Source organism: Rhineura floridana, chromosome 3 (assembly GCF_030035675.1).
Source record: "Rhineura floridana isolate rRhiFlo1 chromosome 3, rRhiFlo1.hap2, whole genome shotgun sequence".
Lineage (NCBI taxonomy): Eukaryota > Metazoa > Chordata > Lepidosauria > Squamata > Rhineuridae > Rhineura > Rhineura floridana.
This window is the reverse complement of record NC_084482.1, coordinates 94119333-94143371: the sequence shown is the minus strand read 5'-3', so window position 1 is coordinate 94143371 and position 24039 is coordinate 94119333. Positions and strand designations below refer to the sequence as shown.

The following is a 24039-nucleotide window of genomic DNA, read 5'->3' as shown; positions in this document are numbered from 1 at the left end:
GTCTTTAGAAGTAATAACTAGCATCTTGAATTTCACTTGGAAAGAAACTGACAATCAGTGCAACTGATACAATAAAGTAGGTCACATGATCCCAGAGTTTGCCCCAATCAAGGTTTTAGCAGCAGCATTTTGCACCAGTAGAAGTTTTGGTGGTTTTTAAGGGTTGCCTCACATAGTGTGTTACAGTAGTCCATGTTAGATGGCTGTGCCTGACTGGGTTTATTTTTTATGTTTATTTCAGGAGTGATTTGTGCGGAGAGTTGGCACTGTGCACCTGGCCTTCTGGCAATGAAGTTGCTGCCATTTACAGGAGGGAGAGGGGTACACTGATAGAGGAGGTTGGTGCTGTGCAGTGCATGAGCCAATGTGACCCCAAGGCTTCACCCCTCTCCCTCCCAGTAAGTGGCAACAACATTGCTGCTGGAGCCTAGATGCATGGTGCCACCCCTCCTTACTGACTGCTTCTGGTTTATTTTGTGATCTATAAGCTACCTCAAAGCTTTTGAGGAGGCGGAATATAACTATGCATTTCCATTTTTGTAGCAGTTAAAAAGTCATGTCTTTTTGCTTATAGGTTAGAACTGCAAGAGAGTCCATTTGGAAGATGTGTAGGTCTAAATTCAGTCAACCAAACTGCTCTGAGGCTAGATTGTGAAGAAAAATATAAATGGATTTGTAAGAGAAGAGAAGGTAGAGTGCATAGTGGGGTTTTAAAGATGATTGTTGGGTATCTATGAGTAGGGGAATGTCAGAAGACCTAGTGTCCATGGCTGGGGTCTCCTGCTTACCATGGGAAAAAATCACAACTCCCCAAGCAACCTTGCTGCTACATCACTACCCACTTCCCCAGTGAGGGTCCTTTCCCAGTCCCAGGGTGGAGCTAGGCTGAGGCCTCACCCCTCATCCTGTAGCCTTCCAGCTTCAAGTCTCTGGAAGTCCCTTCTCCCTCTCAGGCTGAAGACGTCTCTCAGCTTCATTCAGGCTTTCTTTTATATAGGCTTCTGAAGGCTCCCTACCAACAGCTGAGTTTCCCCCTAGCTGTTCCTCCTTTGGCTTGTCTCCCAGCCCTTCTTCCTCAGCCAGTTCAGTTGACCAGGAACCTGATTCTGAATCCCTGCCCAGAATGTCTTGCTCTGAGGTGTTAATCTGGTGCAAACTGGGTTTATATATGGCCTGTACATGGCAGTCAGATTAAAAGTGGATGCACAGACTAGAACAATGTTGAAGCCATGATGAATCAAGACGGATGACACCTTTGTGCTGTGTGTGTCATTTTTGGTTGGAAAATGGCTTTGATGTCTGCAAAGCATTGTCAGTTTCTGCTGTCATCTTGAAATTGTTTCTGATAAGAGGCTGATATAAAACTGCCTGATAGACATAGGGCCGAAGCCAAAGGGGCAGTGGGACAGTCCCTGGTGGTTCTTCACAATGATGAAGAGAAAATATATTTTAAAACTTTGCTTATGCTCTTCATTTTAATTAATTTAATTTAAAGGTGGGATTTCTTGATTAATTAGGCTTCTTTCTTCTTCTGTGTTCATTCATGAAGCAGTCTGTGAATCCCATGATACACAAATGAATATCACAGATGTGATAGCTCTTAAGCCTTTTCAAAAAGTGGGTGGAAAGATAGTAGAAGTAAGCAGCCTCTTGTGTACAGTATTTGTGCATAATATTCAAGTTACACATCACTTTATATGTCATGATTCCAACCAGTGACTCACACATGACTTGGAGCAAGATGTTCTCACATCCATGGGTGTGGAAATCTGGACCATGTGAGGCTAGGCAGTTCATAGGGCCCCAAAGGACCTGAACCCCATAAAGTGTTGATAGACAGAGGGGACTCCAACAGGATCTATGAGCCAGCTGCCTAGGCCTTGAGTTGCCCAGGATAGCATGTTTATTCTCCCATGCCTGAGATACCAAAAGGCCTTCCAAGAGAATACAGAATGCTGAACTCCCAGCCAGAACATGTATTCTTTTTAAGAGACCCACTCCTCAATGAGTGAGCTGCAGAAGCAACAGCGGGTAAGAGGGAAAAAATGACAGCAGGGGGGAAAGGGTGAACATTCTTATTAAGGGTTATTTTTGGCAAATATTTCCTGAACCTTGAAAATACTACTCTCACCCTGAAAACTGAAATTGGTGAACAATTTGTGGAACCCTATCATTATATAAGGTTAGCCTGCTCTTTGCTTTGCTAAGGTGAAACTCACTAGCGTGCTCTTTGTGAAACAGTAAACTGCCTGCCAGTTTGACAGAATGCTATTGAACCAGCACCAGCAAGTAGATCCCATCCCTGGTCTTGGAAACTCTGGACATCTGGCTTCATCAGGATTGACTTGTTATCTCTTTCTTGCCTCGGTGTTGCTCTAAGCTTGCCCCACAGGCCTTAACTAGTAAGGACAGGACACTACAACAGGTTCAGGTGCTTCACTGAGTACAAATTGACAGATTTATCTGTGAACTGATCAACAGAATCAGAGTTGGAAAGGGTTTAGTAAATCATCTAGTTTATCTCCTACCCCAAAACAGGATAACCTTATATTCAGACCATTCTCAACAGATACCTGCTTACAACTTCCCTAAGTAATTTATTAGAGAATTTATTGTTCCTAGTAAAGAAAATCTAATATTTAGCCTGGCTTCAGCTCTGTGCTTGGGGACTGAACACAGAGCTTAGAAAGAATAAGTAGTGGATACTCTGCTGGCTTAATTAGGGTGGGCAAATATGTAAATTTTGGTTTCTTCCAGATTTTCATTTTTGTAATCTTAAGTTGGCTTCTCCATATTTCTATTATCAGTTTGTGATTTTTTTTAAAAAAAAGTTCTCATGAAAATTCATCAGCATTTTAGTGCAAATTTCTCCTACACATTTTGTATGCATTTTCCCCTAATATGCATATTTTTGCAAAACAATTTTTGCTAATGTAATACATTTTGTATGTTATTTTTAATATATATGTATTTATATGCACCTTTTACATGGAGTTTTGTATATATGACTTGGCTGGAGAACTGTATTGCAAAATTCAGAGAAGGATGGCTGTATTTCAATTCATGTATTGTTTTGAAAAGTGCAGATTAGGTAGGTTCATTTTTTAAAGTGAACTGAATCAAATTTCTCCCCTATCCCTAGGCTTAATATATATGGCTACATGTATATATATGTATGTCTAAGTATTTATAGGCTGTACTTTTCATAGAGTACATCAAGGCGGCTTACAACATAGGCATACATTAAGAAAATAAAAATAAAAATGTCCATAAAAACAATAATAAAAGCATCAATAATACTATATTAGCTGGCGGGAAATTCATGCTAAAAGGCTTGTCTAAAAAGTTTGGTTTTCAAAAGACGCCTGAAAGAAAGAAGGGATAGTTCCTGATGAACCTCTATTGGTAGGGCCTACCATTCTAAAAGCTCTGTCCTTGGTGGAGGCTAACTGAACCTCAGGGGCATGGGGAACCACCAAAGTGCCCCATCAGAAGATCTGAGTGATCGAGATGGAACATACTTCATGGTAAACTGGTGGATTTCTAACCCTTAACACAAATAGAATTCTGGCTTCCTGCTCAGGCTTTTTGTTAAGCAAACAAAACTTCCCATTCACCTTCTTAATTACCCTCTCCTGCAATCTCTTGAGTTATAGGCTATATGGTCCATTTAAGCCTTCTTGCTCTGAAGCTTCTAGCAGAGCTCCAAACCTTCCAAATCCCTTATCTCTTTAAATGTTAGTCTCATGTGGTCTCTTGTCTTTTCTCATTCACCCTGGTTTTTGCTTTTGCAAAACACTTGGGTGTCCTGCATCTAAGAGCACCACCCTAGATTGGTTCCTTCTGGCATGCCCATCTCTGTAGCTGTGCCATCTCCATCACACATTGCTCGTTCCACTTGTAATGCTACAAACTTCAGCAGCCTTTAGTACTAATGCATCACTAGGTGCCATACATGGACTGCTACATGGGCAGCAACTTGTTATGGCTGTTACTTCTTATTTTAGAATTCAGTCATTGTAATTTACTTCTGCCTTGATTCTTGGACATAACATATCTATATTTGTTTGTCACTACAACTCTTTATTGTTATTTATTTTATTAGAACCCCCTTTGCTCTTCAGCCAAAAAGGCTTCCAGAGTGGTTTAAAAAGATCAATAATGCCATCTCTTTTTATCTCTATGGAAGCAGGCTTTGGAAGGCATATCATCCAAGTGATGATCTACAATTGAATCAGGCAGCGGCAAGATGGTCCACCCTGGGATGAGCATTGTTACTAGACATTCTGTTAAGTAATAATGGTCCTCTTTTGAATATGTTGAGATAGAATATTTGGAAGAAAAATTACCAGTGTATCACTCTTGTTGGTAACATTCCACATCCTGCAGTCTGGAAACAGAAACAAGTTATTGGAGAACTCAAACCAGTTAAACACTTGTACGAATTCTACATCAGAAACATTGCTGGACATGATCTGCTGTATTTGCAGAATTGTACAATATGAGGTACACATGCAGGCATTAGGAGGTATGAAATGTATAGTCCTTTGCCAAAAATATTGTGGAAGAGACTGTAATACAGGATTAAAAAAAATGAGGAAGCAAGCTGACCTTTTCCAGAATGGTTTTGAATGAACTATGCGTACTACAAACTGATGAATCACTCTAGTGTTTGGATCCTTGATTGTTGACACTATGCCCTCTTTTTGCTCAGCTTCAAATTTCGGCACAAAATATTTAGGGAATTCACAACGACTTTACAACTGTTCTCACCTTTTATTGTTGTGGGAAGGACTGAAGTCGTGGACATGAACAGCATTTACATCTGTGGGGGGGTTGTAGTGGGAAGGAAGAATTAATCCTCTCTTTTCCATGCGCTATAACTGTCCCTTCCCCCACCAAAAATCCCCCATACATTGCATGGCATTAGGCTTGAAAACAGTCTTCTACTGGAAATGGGAGTTAATCTCTCTGGCTCTAATCTCCGTGAAGGTCTCTGGCAATTAGGCTTGAAAAAACTATCCCCCCTTGATGGAGGAGGGGGTAAAAGTATGTATGTTTGGGGGAGAAGAGATGTGAATAAATAAATCGATGGGTGTGTTTTTATGTGTGTGTTTTGAAGATGTATGTATGTGCATGAAAGAGAGATGTGGGGTGGCACTGTTCACTTTTTGCCCATGGCTCCTGGAAGGTTAACCACAAAGAAATGCATCCCTTGGGCTTAAAAAAGTGCCTCACCCCTCGTAGTGGGTTGTTGACTAAATGGTTAGTGGCGCTACTGTCTGGTTAAGGGAGCTGTGGATAAGGTGCTTTGGCTATCTGTCTCACTACTTGCTCTCTCAACCCTTACTCATCCTGGCTTGTTCATGCAGGTTGGAGTGCCAACTGACCATAAAGATCCAGGGAGCGGTTGCATGAGAGGAAGGTCCTCACTGACTTGAAAGAAGCAGTAGTATATCTGCTCCTGAAAAGCCCTCCCTGGATCCTGAGGAATTTGACAACTACCACCCAGCTGCTAGTAGCTCTTTTTTTGTGTAAGGTGCTCAACGGTGTTAATTCAGCTGCATGCACTTTTGGAGAAAACTTATTATATGGACCTATTCCACTCAGGGTTAAGGCTTGATTTTAGCACCGAATCAACCTTGATCACCCTGACAAATGATCTTCTGTGTGGGAGAGATGGGGTAGTGTGACCCTGTTGCTCCTGCTAGACCTCTTAGTGGCTTTTGAAACTGTTGACCATGGTATTCTCCAGGACTGTCTTTGTGAGTTGGAGGTTGGAGGCACTGTTCTATGAGGATTCCAAAGCTACTTGCACATCCAGTTTAAGTGAATAGCGTTGGGGACCTAACACTAACTTATGTATTTATTTATAATATTTCTATCCTGCCCTTCTACCCCACGATGGGGCACTCAGGGCGACTTACAATAAAATCACACACATACATAATAAAATTATACAGAATAAAAACAAGACAAAACAGTAAGTTAAAATAAATAAAATACAATTTAAAATACATAAAATAAAATAAGCATATATATACAAACAAACCAAGAAACCTACATGTATATGTATGAGTACATATATGGGGAAATAATAGTAAAAGCCACAAGATAAAGATTAAAAAAGATAAAATAAAAAATGTAGAGACAGTGTCAGACTCGCCCATCAGACCCTCTCAAAGGCTCTCCGGAGCAGTATTGTTTTTAAAAGTTTCCAGAAAACCAACAGGGAGGGAGCAGAACGGGCTTCTTGAGGCAGTGAGTTCCAAAGCCTAGGAGCCACAACTGAAAAGGCTCTTTCGCGTGTGCCTGTCAGTCTGACATCTTTAATTACAGGAGCACAGAGGAGACCAGAGGCAGATGATCTTAAATGGAGGGCAGGAGCATACGGATGCAAGCGGTCCCTCAGTTACACTGGTCCAAAGCCGTTTAGGACTTTGAAGGTCAAAACCAGCACTTTGAATTGGGCCCGGAAACAAATTGGGAGCCAGTGGAGTTGGGAAAGCACAGCGGTAATGTGTTCCCTGTGCCGTGCTCCAGTTAACATTCTGGCTGCAGCATTCTGAACCAATTATAGTTTCCGAACCATTTTCAAAGGCAGCCCTACATAGAGTGCGTTACAGTAGTCAAGCCTCGATGTCACCAATGCATGTGTCACTGTGGCCAAGTCAACTGCTTCCAGCAATGGACGCAGCTGGTAGACCATTTTGAGATGGCCAAAAGCACTCCTAGCCACCTGATATTCAAGCAGCAGGGCAGGATCCAAGAGAACTCCCAAACTGCGGACCTGCTCCTTCAAGGGGAGTGCAATCCCATCCAGAATAGGTTGCAACCCTATCCCTGGTACAGTTTTCCCCTTGGCCAGTAACACTTCTGTCTTATCTGGATTAAGTTTCAGTTTGTTCAACCACATCCAGCCTTTCACAGCCTCCAGGCACCGGTTTAGGATGAGCACTCCCTCCCTGCGGTCAGAAGGTAAGGAGTGAGAGTTGAGTGTCATCAGCATATTGATGACATTGTACTCCAAATCTCCGGATGACCTCTTTCTCTGGTTTCATATAGATGTTGAAAAGCATGGGTGACAGAATAGAACCTTGCAGGACCCCATAGGCCAAAGGCCAGGAGGACGAGCACTAGTCTCCCATCACTACTTTCTGGGTCCTGTCCATCAGGTAGGATCAGAACCACCACAAAACAGTGCCTCCCAAAACAGTGCCTCCCAAACCCATCCCAGCTAGACAGCCCAGAAGGATACCATGGTTGATGGTACTGAAGGCCGCGGAGAGGTCCAGCACCACCAACAGGGATGCAGTCTCCCTGTCTGATGCCTGGCGTAGGTCATCAAGCAGGGTGACCAAGGCAGTCTCTGTCCCATGACCGGGCCTGAAGCCTGATTGAAAAGGGTCAAGATAATCTGCTTCATCCAGGAAACAGTGTTGGGGTGCTGTTTAACCTCTATATGAAACCGCTGGGAGTAGTCATCAGGGTTTGGGGCACAGTATCATCAGTATGCTGATGACACCCAGCTCTATTTCTTCATAAAATCTGACTCATGGGAGGATGTGTACAAGCTTAACCAGTGCCTGGATGCAGTTGTTGTTTGGTATTTTAAAAATATAAAATGAAATAGGAACTAAGTTTTGTGGTCCTATTTCTTAGCAGAGATATAAACGCAAGCAGCAGAGTGAGAATATAAACCAAGTCCACACCTTTCCCTAGGCACAAATAAAAGCAGACACAACCTTCTTAGGTAAAAAGATAAAGAATATTTACTCACGACCTTTCATATGTTCAGAAAACATAGGTTCTAGCTTAGATGAAAGAAAAGTAGAAGCCTTAGTCCATTTTGGTCTTTTGGTAGTGATGCTCTCAAGAGAGCATCTGCCATGCGGCGTCTTCCAGAAGTAAAGAGATCAGTAATGGAGATTATTCAGGAATTCCCAGGACAAAGAAGGAGGAAGCCAGGTAACTAATCCCACCCATTAGGAAGTTACATCATGGTAAACAGGTACATGGGATATTTCCCCAAATATCCCTTAAAGGGAACATCTTCCTTTTTACAAGGGAACATACAAATTTGCCTATTCCAGCGGTTGTAGCCTGGATGAAGACCAAGAGACCGAAGATAAATCCTGCTAAGACAGAGAAACTGAGAATTGAGGCTTCTGTGACAAAGTGCACCTATCACCAGCTTCAGTTGATGCATCATCTGCACTCTTTACTGATCAAGGATAGCCACTTGACTTTGGTGCTGGTAATGTGAGATATCTGGGGCTGCCCTTGCGGCTTATCCTTGCAGCTGGTGCAGAATTCTGCATCCAAACTGGTGTGTGGTACCCTTACAAAGCACATATTTATTTATTTATTTATTGCATTTGTATACCGCCCCATAGCCAAAGCTCTCTGGGCAGTTTACAACAATTAATGTATCACTGCACCTGTGCTAAAAACTGGCTGCCTATTAGCCACCAAGTCAGTTTTAAGGTCTTGTTTATAGATACTGATATAGATGTATAGTTTACACTGAAAAACAATTCACCATTTAGGTCTGTAAAAGAAAAGTAGCCTACATAAGGTTTCTGAGGCAAAATGACACAGCAGAGAAAAAGAATATTGAATATGAATGGTAAAACTTGACCTCCTCTTCTTTTCTTTTATCCTCAGTGGATAACCTTTTTGATGTCTATATGGATCAGTTTTTGTCAGGACCGCTAGAACCTGTGTTTTATACCTCTCTTTCTGCTGCTGCATTAGACTGCTTAAGTGATGCCAACTGCACAGGAATAGTGCAAGATTATCTATACTATAGAAGAACAACAGGTGTTGATATAATTGTTACCTATGAAGAAATTGCAACGACATATGTAAGACGAGGTATGTTCACATGCTTGAAATGAAAACTAGCAAACAGCTTTTAAAATGCATTACTATTATAAAAATATTTATAAAAATGTATTTGGTCTTAAAGAATCTTTCATTTTTCTTCAGTGCGTGTGCAAGGAAAACTTTGATTTAATTTTAACAGTTTGCATATTATTTTAATCTAAATAATCTTTTTTTAAAAAGTGCACTGTAAAATGTATTTCTATTTCTTTTTTCAGATTTATATCTTGTTTTGTGACCAAAATTCTATCTTTTTTGAAATCAAAACTTTTAAAATAGGTCAGGATCCCAAGAGCCCAATGCACAGTAGTGGTCGGCAGGGTTGCACAGGCAGGATGGTTTGCTCACTTGCCTTCCCAATGCTGGGCATCACTGCCAATTCCTGAAACAAGGAGGGGTGGGGAGCATAGTGGGGTGTGGTGACTGAGTCCATCCACTGCTTCTGCCATCATGCCCGTATTTAGCTCAGCTCCCTGTGCCTCTCCCTCTCAGGAACTCGCAGCAACACTTGGTGTTGGGAAGGCAGGTCAGCAGCGCTGCCCAGCTGACTGCTACTGCCCATGCAGAAAGTACTTTCATACATATATGGCTGCTGGGGGAGGTTTGCAAGTTTTCCTTTCTTCCTACATCTTTGCACTATATTAAATACTGTTCCAGGGATGCCTGTGTTCAAGTCACTGAAATGGGTGGTGGTGATGTAGGAAAAGTCCAGTGTGCCATAAGTGTTTTTCCCCTCTGCATAAGACCAGAAAATGCATTACAAAAAGGTCAAGAAATAGCTGCACATTTAGAGAATTTATGAATTTAGAAATCCACTTTTTAAAAAAAATTGCTGCGCTTCAAGCAGAGATTTTAAGTTCAACTTAATGAAGGAAACTTGCAGAAGCAATAATCCCCTCCCATTTAGTATCATCCTATTTTTCTTTGTTTTACATGCTCTGCTTGCTTAGTCAGTACTTCCTTTCACTCATGTATTGTATTGCTTGGTGTTAATCAGGTGTCTTTGCTTATTCATTTACTTGATCTGAGGTGCTGAGAAAAGAATGTAATCTCTTCATCTCTTGTGCCTCCCAGCCCCTTCTCTCACCCTCCTCTCTAGTTTTGCTTCACAGCAGGCAAGTAAAACGATGATGAAGGAAGCAGAATGTGAGGCACATTTGCTGTGTTAGGTTACGACCCACGGGTGCTTTCTCTATACTGCTCCTTCTTTCGCTCTTTGTTCTGGTTTGATTAGCCTTCTCACTGGGAACGGTAGAACCTCATCTTGGGTGATCTTTGGCTTTGGTTTGAATGAGAGAAGCAGTTAAGTTAGCCTTTACTTTCAGATGCCTCAAGTTTCACATGACCTCTTTTGCATAATGAATTTGGATCATCTGGATCTTAACGGAAGCTGACCATATGGTGAAGCTGTCACTTGGCTGCTTCATTAGTTACTCAGCTTTCTCTGAGGTTTAGTAGAATTTTGTTTTAAGCGTTTTAATAATATTTGTATGATTCTCTACACAGAATGTGACTTTGGATACTATGGTTATAACTGTTCCTCAGATTGTAAAAAATGTTATGGGGGATTCAGATGCAATTCAGTAACTGGCAGGTGCCCAGAAAGGATGCAGTGTATTGGTCAGTTCAAAGGTGAACTGTGTGAATTAGGTACAGTATTATTTTGAACAAATTTGTTTACAAATTTCTTTTCTCTTTTCTTGTATGAAATCTATAATGTTTAGTTTGCAAGGATGGAGGTGTCTGTTTCGGTATGAAAAACAGTTGCTGAACTTTAAACCTCAGTATACATTCTGCAAATAATATACTAATTTATAGGTGAATTTAAGGATATTTTTGTTGAATTCCACCAAGTGTAAAATGCATTGCTGGATATGAGGTCACTTGCTTAAATAATTAAGTAGTTATTTTTAATTTTTTAAAATGTCATATTTAGATTTTACCTTGTAACGTGAGGTCTTGCTATATGTCCACCAATGGGTGCAGCCTGTGTCAACTTTTTTTACCCACAATGCCCTTGTTTCCAAAAGAGAAGTTTGCTTGTCACTTATATTTTTGAGAAATTGCACAGACTGTATATTTGCTAGATGTAATATCCACTAATTCATTGTGAACTAGCTCCATTGATCAAAGAAGCCTGGAGCTTGTCTCCCAGTGTCCTGCCCAGAGCGAGACTCATGAGATGGAGAAGAGGATGGAATCAATTCCTGTTTTATTAAAGTAACATCAAAGGCAATACATTTCATAGGCACACTATGCTAGCTCACTGCAATCCCTAACTAGGCTACCTAAGTAAACTCTGCAGCGTGTGAAGGAAGTTGAGTCAGCACCCTGCTCAGGGGGAGCAGGCTTAAGTAGGAAAGGTCTTTGCCCGTAATCTCTGACTCCTTCGAAGAACCTCCCTCTGACCGAAGTACTTCTCCCGGCGTCTGGCACGCGACGAAAGGGGAAGTGCCTCCACTGGCTCATCTGGCAATACAGCCTCGATAGGTGCTGCCTTGGCTTCAGGAGGTAGGGAAGCACTTGACGTGCCAAGGGGGGAGCTTGGGGGAGTGGAGTTGGCGCGTGCGCCAAGGCATCCCCCAACTGCTCTATGGGGGCATCTGGAAGCTGAGCGCAGTCTTCTTTGGCGGGAGAACTGTCCGTGGGAACTGGCACAGTGTCAAACACCCCCCTCCCGCTTTGTCCTCAAAAGTCTCAACTGGCACAGTGTCAAACACACCCTCTGATCCCTCCCCTTGCTCTAGCAGCCGGCACTGACGCTCATCCAGCCCCCCTCCTTGAACCTCCTGAGAGAGCTGGGGCTCGACACCCAGCCATTGTGGCAAAGAATATGGGCTGTTGATTCTTGTGCTGTCCTCTCGATTTGACCCATGATCCTCTGTCTGGAGGGAGACACTGGAACTGCTGGTGCCTGCACTGGAAATATTACCCATTGCAGTAGGGCCTGGCACTTCTGTCCCATCCCGATAAGGACTGTTTGGAGGAACAAAAGGAAACATTAATCTCCGTTTTAGAATCCCTACAATGAAGTTTTTTATGGGGCACTGGCAGCACTTTTTCTTCCTTTCCTTCCACCAGGACCTTTTCTGAAACCTCACCAACAATTTTCCTCCTTTGAACAAAGCATTAACCAAATTAATCTTGGACTTGGTGTTAGTATCTATCTCTCCTTTAAGTCCTCACTGGAGTTGGCTGTGAATACCATGTCCAAGTGCCTAGAATCCGTAAGTGGATGGAAGGAAGAGAATAGGCTGAAGCTGAACCCTGACAAGACTGAGGTATTACTTGTGGGAGATAAAAGGAAGTTAGGAATTACAGACCTGGTGCTTAATGGGGTAAGTTTACCCCTGAAGGACCAGGTCCGCAGTCTTGGGGTCATACTTGACTCCCAGCTGTCCATGGAGGCTCAGATTACAGCAGTGAGCCGGGCAGCTTGGTACCAATTACATCTGATACGGAGACTGCGTCCCTATCTTCCTGTTCACCTGCTCCCTCAGGTGATACATGCCCTGGTCTCCTCTCGCTTAGACTACTGCAATGCGCTCTACGTGGGGTTACCCTTGAAAACGGTCCGGAAATTACAGCTGGTACAGAACGCGGCGGCACGCTTGATTATGTATAGCCGTCGCTGGGATCATATCACCCCAGTGTTATTAGATCTTCACTGGCTACCAGTTGTCTACCGGGCCCAATTCAAGGTGTTGGTGTTGACCTTTAAAACCCTATACGGTTTCGGCCCAGCATATCTGAAGGAACGCCTCCAGAATCACCGATTGTGCCCCCTGACGAGATCAGCCTCGCAAGACCTTCTCTCGGTCTCACTCTCCTGAGCCATGGTGAGAACAGCTAGGCTGGTACGGACCAGAGAGAGGGCATTCTCTGTTATGGCCCCCACCCTCTGGAACTCATGGCTCAGGAGAGAGAGAGCAGAGACAAAGGTGTCTCTCTCAGACAGTCAAAGAAGAGAAGAGAGGAAAGGGCAGAAGGAGGAGGGGCAGATAAGCTTCCCTAAGACATATCAGTCTAATGACGGAAGGAAGTCAGTCAGAGCATCACAGGTAAAGGTAATCAAGCCTATCCATCTGGAGGACCCTAACTCTATCTCCCTTCTGGAACATAAACAAAAGAACAAAACAGGAGTTGCTCTTGCCCCACTTCCAACAGCAGGCTGAAGATTTATAAGCTTATGAGTTCCCTGCTTGAGTTTCAAATTGCCTTGGAAAACTTCTTGAAGGAGCTCCTTGGCCATTGAAGTGAGGCTCTAGCAAACATAAACATCTTTGCTGATGGGACTTTTTAAAGTATATTACCACATTTCTTGTCACCAGTACTCTTATTATTGATTGATTGATTAAATTTATATCCCACACTTCCTCCCAGTAAGAGCTCAGGGTGACTCTTAAGAATCTTATCCCTATTCTGGGAGATCACCACCTGAGAAACCAGAGCAGTGACTGGAACATCTATGAACAGGACCTCAATTTGTTGATAACCCCTAGCTTCTTTGATAGCACTCCAGTAGACTTAGATGCCATGGGCATATTCAAGTCTACCTGTAGGATAACTTCAAACACATCTGGAGAAGGTAGATAGTCCTCCTGAACCTTGGCTCTAGCTAACACAGACTCTGATCCTGACTTGACTGGCTGTGGCTTATCAGTCTGCCTCCCTCCTGTAGAGATGGGCACTTGCACACCTTGTGTAACAAAGTAGAAAATCCTCACTGGAGTAGATCCTGTGTGAAACAGAGGGAAGGTCCACAGCCATCACCTTCTCAGAAAGCTCCCCGTCCTCCTTATCTGAAGAGAGTAGGGTGGCTGAAGCCCAGTCTTCCCAGTTGGGCTTCAGTGGTTCCAGCATGGCAATGGAATTCTCCCCAACCACACCCAACACCAATGACACAAACCTGGGCCATCTGGGGCTGGGGGCTGGAATAGGTGCTTGATTGACTGGAAAGCATCTTGCATCTTGTTTTGTGTGTGCAGCAGGCAGAGGCCTAGAAATCTTGAGACTCCCTACTTCTGAGGGTGGGCCTTAGACTCTGTCTGTTCTTTTCAGAGTTCTTTTCAGACTCTGATCTGGCTTGGCCAAATCTTCTATAGTGATGGGAAACCAATATCCCCTAGTGAGCAGGCAAGGAAGCTGTCCTATCCTTTCTTTCAAACACCAAGTGACAACCTTGCCAGTTCTAACTTAATGCCCTGGAGCTGCACAGATCCATTGTGACTGATCCAGTGGAGTGGAAAGAACCACCTACCATGTAAACTGCTGCACCTAGCAGCAAAAGTCTGGATGCAGAGCCTGGCCATCAATTACAAGAGGTGGTAGGAAGTGCAATTTTGTCTTGTGTCCCTCAGCTAAGGGACCACTTACCATTGGAGGTCTGCTAGGGAAGCTGTTGTTCTCCCTCTGGTTGGTGAAGTTCCCAAACTGGCTGCCTGTCCCTGGGTCATTTTTATTCCTGGGTCAAATCTGTGGGCCCTTCAGAGCTGCTCTGACTTGCTCTGGGATTGAGGGAGAGGTGAAACCACTGATCCACTTAAGTGTGTGATGTCTAAGCACTGACTGCACTTGGGTCCTCCCCCTCTTCAGAGGAATCCACAGAGAGCAACTGACTGTTCTCGATGTATGGCATCTCTTCCATGGTGTTTTCACAAATCCTCTTCAGGCCTGGAGTAACAGGAAGAAAAGATCAAAGAGAGAGAGGAACGAGGATTGCTGTTAAGAATGAGAAGGACCAGAGCTGTGCCTGAAGCTTCTTGGAGCAGGCAGGATGACAGGCTGCCTCCCATAGAGAGCATACTGGTTCGCATAGCTCTGTCTTCTGGACTAAACTGAAGGAGAAACCTGAACTCGGATATCATCCTCCACTATAGAAAAAAAGGTGTAGCTCCCACTCGATGCAACAGATCAGGATTTGTTTCCTTATGCCAGTTTTTTTTTAAATTGTCTTCCTTTCAGGTATCTGGAATCCAAAATGTCCCCAAAATGCCCCGTGGTGGTTTTATGATGGGCATTGCTATTATTTTGAAAAGGAAATGAAGCAGCAGCATGCAGGGGCAAGCGTACAGTGTTCCTACTATAAGGATGGTAACCTTGTCAAGATTGACAGTGAAAAAGAACAGGTATTTCTGCTTGAGTGGAGACACTTTCTCCACCTCACACCCTTCACTGGCCCAGCTCCTCACCCTCCTTGAGTGCTTTTATCTGGCTGGAATGGGTCTGGCTGGAATGGGTCTGGCTGGAATGTGATCATCATGATTGTTTGGATGGGGGATGGAGAGAAACCTCTGGCCTTTAGGTGAAATGTAGGCTAGTGTCCTAAAACGAGAGTCACTTCTCTTTTTCCACTCACTTTTGCATCTTGACCCACCCACCGCCAGCATGTGGCCCATGGAAGGTTTCCTGAGAGAGAGTGTGGCCCTTGTTCTTGTTCTTTTGTTTCATTGTGATTTGTTGTTGGATGCCTCATGAATTGGTGTGTTTAATTTGGAATAAAAATAAATAATTGTATCTGCCCATTTCACAAGCAAAGGGAATATGATTATGCTGGTAAATCAGTTCAAATAATTTCTTTTAACAGCTTCACTATAGCAAGAGATTGCTGCTACATGAAAATCAGGTTTTTTGAGTACAACTTGAAATCTAGGGAATAGTGGGAGGAAAATGACTTGCATCAGTCTATTTCCCACTAAGGCTTGGTAAAAACGTTTGAAGAGCTATAATCTCTACATACATGCCAAGATCAGACCCATCCCTCTCCTCTTGACCCCTGCACCAGTCTCAGGAAGTACAGGTTGGCTGCAAAGCTCCACTTCCCTGAACCATCTACACAAATAGACCTTTGATCTCATGGAAATACATTTTGCATTTTTTCTTCAGACAATAATTATGCCAAATCTTGCACTCCATATTAAATTGTCTTCTAACTAAAGGTATATCATGTTAATGTATAATGAACAAGATTGTGACTTTTATACTCCTGTTTCATTCATGAGAACACATTTTCTGTATTTCCATTTGCTTGGTCATCTATGTCACCAATAGTACCTTTTGATCTTCATCCATCCCATTTCAGATGCCAGAGATGTGTTTAGGACCTAAACTAGATAAGTTGTTTTTAAAAGATACTTCTTTTTCTAGAAGTGGCTTAGTGCTATGTTGGAAACTGAGAGCTGGATTGGTTTGCTACAGGAAGGGGTTACATGGAAATGGAGTGGTGGTCAAGAAGATGTTGATAAATCAAAGTACACCTGGTAAGCATTCAACTTCAGCTGTTGTAATATGCATATATTTACAGAGAGGGAGAGCGTTCTGTCTACAGATGATTAGGAGAAACATAGTTCTTTCTTGCAATGCTAAGAAAGAGAATATATACCTTTTCTTAATTTTTTATGGCTACATTGGTGCTGCAAACTGTCTTTTAAAAATGTGTGTGTATTAGCTTTTGTTTAATGAGAAGGCCATTAAACAAATGCACCTATGTAGTTTGTCTAGTGAACCTGCTGTTTGTGGGTTGTCCTCAGTTGTAAATATTGCTACCATCTCCTGAAAGAGGACATATGTGCGTAGGAAAAGAACATAGTTTCAATGGCAAAACAAAACATGTCACTTGGGTTGCTTCTGTACTACCTGTTAAGCTATTTTTAAAAACAAAACAAAACAAAAACCCCTCCTGCTCTGTTAATATTATTCTCAGAAGAGAGTGTTGGAGATGGCTGTAGTTATGGGAATCATCTTGGCAAATAAGGCCTAGAGCTGACAGAGTCCTGCTCTGGAAAGTGGACTTTTCCCCATTCTTTTGCTTATTGCCTTCCTTCACTGACTAAGAATAGATCATCAGATGTACTGTGAATTTACATTCTGTTTAGTAATAGAAAGGCAGTTTGTCCCACTTAACATTGGGGAATAGTTCTATCAGTTCTGTTCTCGTTCAGGAGCTGGACTCCTAGAGATGCCTCTGATTTCTGTACCTGCTTCTTTTTTGCATTCTGCTCTTAGCTGCAGTTTTGCATTACATATTCTAGAAAATTATCCTATTTGCTTTTAATTAGACAAAATATACCATTTTGAAGGTGTCCCATCATGGCTCCTTTCCACCTATGAAGTAAAAGAAGAAGAAAGGCTCTGCATTCTCAGGAAAGGAGTAAACCTGCTAAGGAGGACTGCTGTGATCAGTATGGAAATACATGGGATATCCAGTTTTCCTTTCTAATTGTGTGTGGCACAGCATGTCAAGAGAGTAAACTGCAGTGTTAATTCCACTAGCTTATTTTTATACTTTGAAACAGGCTATGGGATTTTCCTGCAACAGCAAATGGATGTGTTCAGATGGTGAGAGGAGGAAGACTTCGAGCGTTATCATGCAGTGAACAACATTTCTACGTTTGTGAAAAAGAAATAGGTACGAATTGGAGGGTTTGATTGTTATATGAATCTTATATGCAAGTTGTGAAATGTTGATATTTGAGTAGTCCCTTGCTAATCTTGCCACACCCATCATAGCATCACTTAGCCTTTTGTTCTTTGTGAATGTGAATTTGCCTGTGGTAAGATGTTTAGTTCTGCGTGGAGCTAACAAGGTCTTAAAAAGGGAACAGTGCTACTAGGTCAAACCGTGGACATCTAGCCTGCCTTCAACAGTTTTCTGTTAATAGATGCTATAACTTTAACTATCTGTCAGCACAATTCTATCTGTGCTGAATAAGATACTTCATCTAAAATGGAATACATTATATGAAATACGATGATCTTAAACTGATGTAATTATTGGGCGGGGGTGGGGGAGAGAGACCTAATCAGTGACTGAACCATCTGGTAATCAACACGAAAAAGGCAGGACATAAATGTAAGGGAGAAAGAGATGTTGTTACAGTGTTTTGGTACAGTTTTGTTTGTTTGTTGTAAAGCACTTCCATAAATTCTCAAACCCTGGAACACAATACTTAAGTATTGTGCTTAAGTACATCCACATTTATTAAGCATTGTGAGCACAATTGTGTTTGAAAGATAGTATAGCCTGCCCGTTTTGTCCAGAAGCTCTAGTCCTGCAGATAGAGTAATGTGAAGTCTGTGTCTGTGTTAGAATTGCTTGTTAATATGTGTTTTTTTAAATAATATGTTTTAACCCTTTTTAAAAGATGTTTTTAAAGCTTTTTAAAAAATGTTTTTAATGTTTTGTTTTAATGTATTTTAAAGTCGCTTTTTATGATGTTTTAAAGTGTTTTTAGCGTTTCTGTTTGCCGCCCTGGGCTCGTGCTGGGAGGAAGGGCGGGATAGAAATAAATAAATAAATAAATGGCTAAGATTGCAAAATTTGGTGTCCTTTATTGTTTGCCTGCAATTCATGCTGTGTTTGCTTCCAGTAATCTTGTTACTAAATTACAATGTTACTCACTTGTCTCTTTCTTTTTTAAAAGCTGGACTAGACCTTTTCATTGACTACCCTGGGAAAATAATGCTGGCTGTTTATCCTCTGGCTGTGTACAATGATCTTGAAGAAGCAAAATTCCATTGTGTACTAAGAGTGAACTGTACTGGAATCAGTAGCTGGCCAAACAAGCATTTTCTTGTTACAGGAATGGAAATGGTGTTGGGTTTAGCTCATCATGTATTTCACTTGAAAACCAGTAAGGTTCCATTCTGTTTTTATAGATGTTTGGTGCAGTGAAAATTGTTGTTTTAAAAAGGCAAATGGAGGAATACAGAATAAAGATTCAGAGGTCTGAGGCACAGTTACAGTGCCAGTGTACAGTTGTGAGCTGTCTTCACTCCAAATGTAAGTTTGAAATGTCTTGGAAATAGGGTGAAGGATCAGAATCCATAGGGCTTAAATATGGGCCAAATTTTGTTTGTTTTTTGTTTTTATATAGTGATTTCATCAAAAGGAGGCATTGAGAGCCTCTTGGCAAAGCAGATTCTAAATAAGAAGTAGCTCTTGCCTTAATTAAGTCAATTTCAAATAGCTAGCTGGTCTTTTAGCCTTCCAGAACAGTGCAAGGACCATAACTAAAAATATAATGCAATAGCTGTATGCATTTCAGAATGGTCATTAGAATGAATTAAGCTCAGAGTGGTAGGTTGCTTTCTCAGTGGATTTAGGGGCCATCCACAAATAGCTAAACAAAAGTACTTCCTGTCTAAATGGCCAGAAATGTATTTAGGAGAGATAGGTTGATCTTTCAGTTTAACTGCAAACCCCAAGACTAAAAGCACGTTGTCAGGTTGCTTTCTAAATGGCCTTTGGAATGCATTGAAGTGGGTTGGTATCCTGCTAAATAATAAATAAATAAATAAAATGGCTGTCCATTCCAAATTATCATGAAAATATATTGAGAGAATATTATTCCTCCTAAATTGCCTGAAGGTTTTGCAGTATCTGTCAACTACTTTTCTAGATAGTCATAGGAATGGATTGAGATGCTCAAGATTGTACTAATTACACTCTCCCATCCCTTGTTGCTCTCCCATCTACATACAAAGTCAAGTGAGTTTGAGAATGGCCACAGAAAGGCAATTTAAGAGGAGCAAAGCTCTCTCAATGCATTCTTGAGGTCATTCTGAAACACATGGCCTTTATTTATTTATTTTACCAGGATACTAACTCATCTCAATGCATTCCAATGGCCATGGTCAGGATGCAGGATCCAATCCTTTCCAGAAAACATTCAGACAGAAACTTGATAACATGCTTTTTATGCTGAGCTTTATTCAGGGTGCACAGGATCCAATTCATCTCAGCACAACTTGACAAAATGCCTTTATCCTTAGGTTTGCAGGTTCCAATTCATCCCAGTGCTTTCCAATGACCATTCAAAAAGTGACTTGACAATATGCTTTTTAGGAGTTCCCTCACATAACACTGTGGGACCTTGCACATGGTTTGGGAACTACTTGTCTATGGGATCTCAAAATGGGAAACATAGGATAGGTGGGGGAAAGAGTGGAATTAAACAAGGGAAAATCTGATGACAAAGTGTCATACAGGGAAACTTACAAAATAAATGAGGAGAGGCAAAGGAGAGGAAAAATCAGAAGAAGGGAATTGAGGCAGGGAAGAGAGAAAGTATAGCAATGTCTTGGGACTAAACCAAGTGGGAAAGACACTGACATATATCTAGGGGTGTGTGTGCGTGCGTGCGTGCGCGCGAGAACAGCCAAATGGAGAAAGGTTAATTGAGCAAGACAGACAGACTGAAGAACAGGGAGCACAACGTAAGAGAAAGGGCAAATGTAATAGAACAGGATTGGGATGGGAGGTTAAATAAAGGCCTAAGGGATGTAGTAGGCAATGGCAACTGATAGGTGTTGGCCTTGCCAACAGTTTGATACTTTACAGCTTTAACTGTTTTGTTGCCTAAATGTTCCATTATGTTGTGTTTGGTTCTGCCTTTTTCCCCTCTAGGTTTCTGTTATCTTGTTGCTTAGTATTTTGATAATAAAAAGCCTAGTGAGTTATAATATTTTCTTCTGTATTAAGGATGCTAAATATTCATATACTGGCATTATTCATTTATGGATCCTGGTTGTGTTTCCTACAGTTTCTCTATGCAGTTGCTGAAAACCACAGTATCTTCCTTACAAACAATCCATCTATTTTGTTGTTATCCCTGGCCTATCTTAGGGCAGTCATACATCCTATTGTATTTTAGATGTTTATTAGAGCCCTTATATAATTTATCTGTTTTGCAATTATCATGGTAATGTTCAGTTCTGTTTCTCTTTTCTGTTTGATTATGATACTAAAAGCAATGTTGTCACCTAGATGCTCTCACTGTAGTAGTATATTTTGCTTACTTTTCTGAGTTGAGCTGAGAATGAAAAAAAATGCTGCATAACTTTAGGTTTTAAAACACCTAGTAGTGTTGGGAACACATATGAACCAATACTTCAGCTAGGTACAAGTCAGCTCTCTTTAAAAAAATCACACACATACATGTGTGTATGTACACACCTGCAAAACAGTACTCTTGGACTATCCTGCTACATGCTTTTACTTCTCTTTCGGGGGACCACTGTGGAGTCTTTCAAGAAACTTTCAAGCGAATTCTAATAATCATGACTAGTGCTCATTGAAAGTAATAGAATGACACTTAAAATGATCAATTAAAATCTTATTGGTTTCAGTGGCATTTAGTCACAACTAACATTTCCTCAGTTATCACTAGTTAAAAGATGCATTTGCTTCTTTTCCACCGTGCTTTAAATGCTACTTGTTACCCATACATGTGCTAATCAATTTTGTCTATTAAAGTGCAATTAAAATACTATGAGTTAACTTTTGATGCATGACTATTGAGCTGTGTATTATGCTTATTTTAAAATAATTTCTGATCTTTGTTAGATTACATAGACTTGAGAAGTGGATGCTCAACACACAGAAGGCTTTCCTCATTATGTACCTCATTCTTTTCACTATTATCATTATTGTATATTATTATTTATTCAATTTATTTATATCATGCATTTTCCACAAATATGTATATAGTAGGGCACCGCTTACCGGTGCTTTGCATTCCAGCGTTCCGCTAATGCGGCAGCTTTCAATTAGGGGAAATTCCCCGTTTTAAAGCCATTTTTGCGCTTTTGCGTCATTTTCGCGTGATGCGCCCCATTATACTCAGTGGGTTCCGTTTTACGGCGATTTCTGCTTTACGGCGGCAGTCTGGAACGGAACCTGCCGTATAAGCGAGGACTGCCTGTATGCTCAAAGCTGTTCACACAAACAACAAACAGTATAATACTGTAGCACAACAGTACATAATTAAAAGTATAATCACTACAACGCTAAAAAAAGTTAATACAGGCATACCCCACTTAACGTCGCCTCGCTATAATGTACATGCTCCATATGCCTGTATTTCTCCAGAAACACAACTAGCAAACCACTTACAGGCTTAGGGTTAGGGAGAGGCGCAGCAGTGCAGCAGCAGAGGCTTTAGAGCACGGGGGTGGAAATAGATGTGATCGCGCCACCGCAAATCAGCTGGGAGGCGCGATCGCGATTAGCTGGGAGGCACGGCAGCGCAGCAGCAGAGACTTTAGCGTGGGGCTTTGAGGCTCCGCATGAAGGAGAGGTAAAAAAAGTTTTAAAAGGTAGTGTTTCACTTTAAGGACATTTTCAGTTTACATACTCGCTCTGGTCCTATTGAGTACGTTAATGCGAGGTATTACTGTATACATCAAAGTGTAAATGAGCATTAAGCTGAACAATCAAACTAAAGCAAAAATATTGAAAACTAACTTTCAAGCTCATATAAAAATATTTTCTATTTCCTGCTCCTTATGACTCAACCCAAAGGACCAGAAAGTCTTCTGGAAGAAGCTCCCGTTTGAAGGCTCCCAGAGCTAGAGGGTGGGGCAAGGCAGTGGGAATAGCCATCCCCTGATGACAAACAATGTCTCTCTCTCCTAGGAGAAAGTGTGTGTTGATTTAAAGCAGGGGTGGGGAGGTTTCTTCAGCCTGAAGGCTGCATTATCTTCTAGGGAACCTTCCCAGGCCCACAGTCCATGAACAGGTCCCAGTTAAGTTGATTGGCATGGGAGAATTTTTTTATGGATTGCATCCACTAGCTATTGACTCTCATTACAGGGACAAAAGTATTATGCAATAGTCACTAGAGTGTCTATGTTAAAGGATGCTGTTATAGTAAAATACTGAATTTAGAATTTCTATATGTCTGCCTATGAATTTGTAGCTTGGAATATTTTTATCACCTACATAGATATCCAAGCCTGTTTTGATACTAAAATTTTATTTTAATTCTCTGAACTCCAGGTTGTTCACCAGGACATCATGGGTATGTATGTGGGAAAGAATGTCCAATATGCAGAGATAATGCACTCTGTAACATGTTAACTGGTTTCTGTGATGAGAAAACCTTCTGCAGAGACACAACCTCTATAGAGAGTTGTTCAGAAAGTAAGTTGTTTTAAAAAAGTTTATTGCTGATTTTGTTCAGTGACTGAAATGGGTCTTTAAAATGTCCCTAAATGTTTCTCGGTTTGCAGGATCTTTATAATAAAAATTAAACAGAACATTGTTTTCCCCATGTGTCCTGGCATGTTTTGTCCTGTAGTGACTTAGCTCAGTTCAGAAACTCAGGCTCACTATAAAATCCTTTGAATGGGTCTAGGACCATATGTCAGTTGATCCTTTCGGAGGTGATTACACACATTGGACAATTTTCATATCTTACACAAATTAGGAGGGAAAGCCAACAAACAGAATAAATATATGTTTGTAGATCTGATACAGGTCTCTGTCGTGATGGTTGTGGAAATTAGTGATGGACACACCCCTAGTTCTCTTTGGCTTGGTTTGGAGCTATTCCTACCCCCCACCTCCCCAATCTGAATTTGAGCTAATTATTACCAGATCCACAGTGCTCTGGAAAATGTAGCTTTCCCAGTTTAGAGAACTATATTTTCTAGCTCTTGTAATGCCTGGCTCATTGCTGTAGTTTTGCTGAAAGATCGTAGTATGAGAATCTTCCTCCTGCCTTGGTGGTGTGTAGAATGGAGGTTGGAGGCAAACGGGTAGATATGTGAGAGGGGAGAGTCATGTTCTTCTGTGACTTGAATTGAAATCTGAACCAGCAAAGAGTTTGAGGGTTTGTAATGCTCTATTTGTGTTTGAAATAAAAATTGTGAGCTAGTGAGGTTTTGTTTATCCACTAATTGAAACTAGTCTAATGCTAAGTCTGAAAGTGCCAAAGCTGTGCAAAAAATGTTTTAAAGTGTTTATACAGAGGTTGTAGGTATGTATGTGGTCCAATTTGCTTCATGTTCTTAGGAAATAACTTTGGTGTGTGTGATGAGGACAACCTGAGTAGCAAGAGATTATTATTGAGTTCCCACTGTTGTTTCACTCTGGTGAAACAAGTATCTTACCAGGAAGATGCCATCTTTAGGAATAGGTGAACAGAAGGCTGCTTGCTCTGAGAATGAACTAGGAGTAGACTCATTGAAACACCTAAAGAAGGGCTTTGTTGTTTGGCCTGCACAATCCAATTCCTCCCTTCACCTGCCAGCCGGTATTGATCCCCAAGGAAGAAAAGCTTACCATGGGAGAGCAGGCAGTTGCTCTGGTGGATCCTTTAGCAGGTTGTTGCGGCGTTTTTTTTTTTTTAAAGGAGCTGCATCCAGGCC

The 24039-nt window shown here is 41.5% G+C and overlaps 1 protein-coding gene across 1 annotated transcript in view; it reads left to right on the top strand.

The window, feature by feature from the left end:
• The window catches only part of LOC133378773 (uncharacterized), a 196288-nt gene that overhangs the window by 46512 nt on the left and 125737 nt on the right, over nucleotides 1–24039 (top strand). The window contains exons 9-16 of the mRNA XM_061613399.1: nucleotides 575–690; nucleotides 8668–8877; nucleotides 10393–10536; nucleotides 14851–15014; nucleotides 16033–16145; nucleotides 17181–17293; nucleotides 18309–18518; nucleotides 22667–22810. Of these exons, the coding sequence (XP_061469383.1) occupies nucleotides 575–690; nucleotides 8668–8877; nucleotides 10393–10536; nucleotides 14851–15014; nucleotides 16033–16145; nucleotides 17181–17293; nucleotides 18309–18518; nucleotides 22667–22810 (1214 nt within the window). The remainder of the gene's footprint in view (nucleotides 1–574; nucleotides 691–8667; nucleotides 8878–10392; nucleotides 10537–14850; nucleotides 15015–16032; nucleotides 16146–17180; nucleotides 17294–18308; nucleotides 18519–22666; nucleotides 22811–24039) is intronic.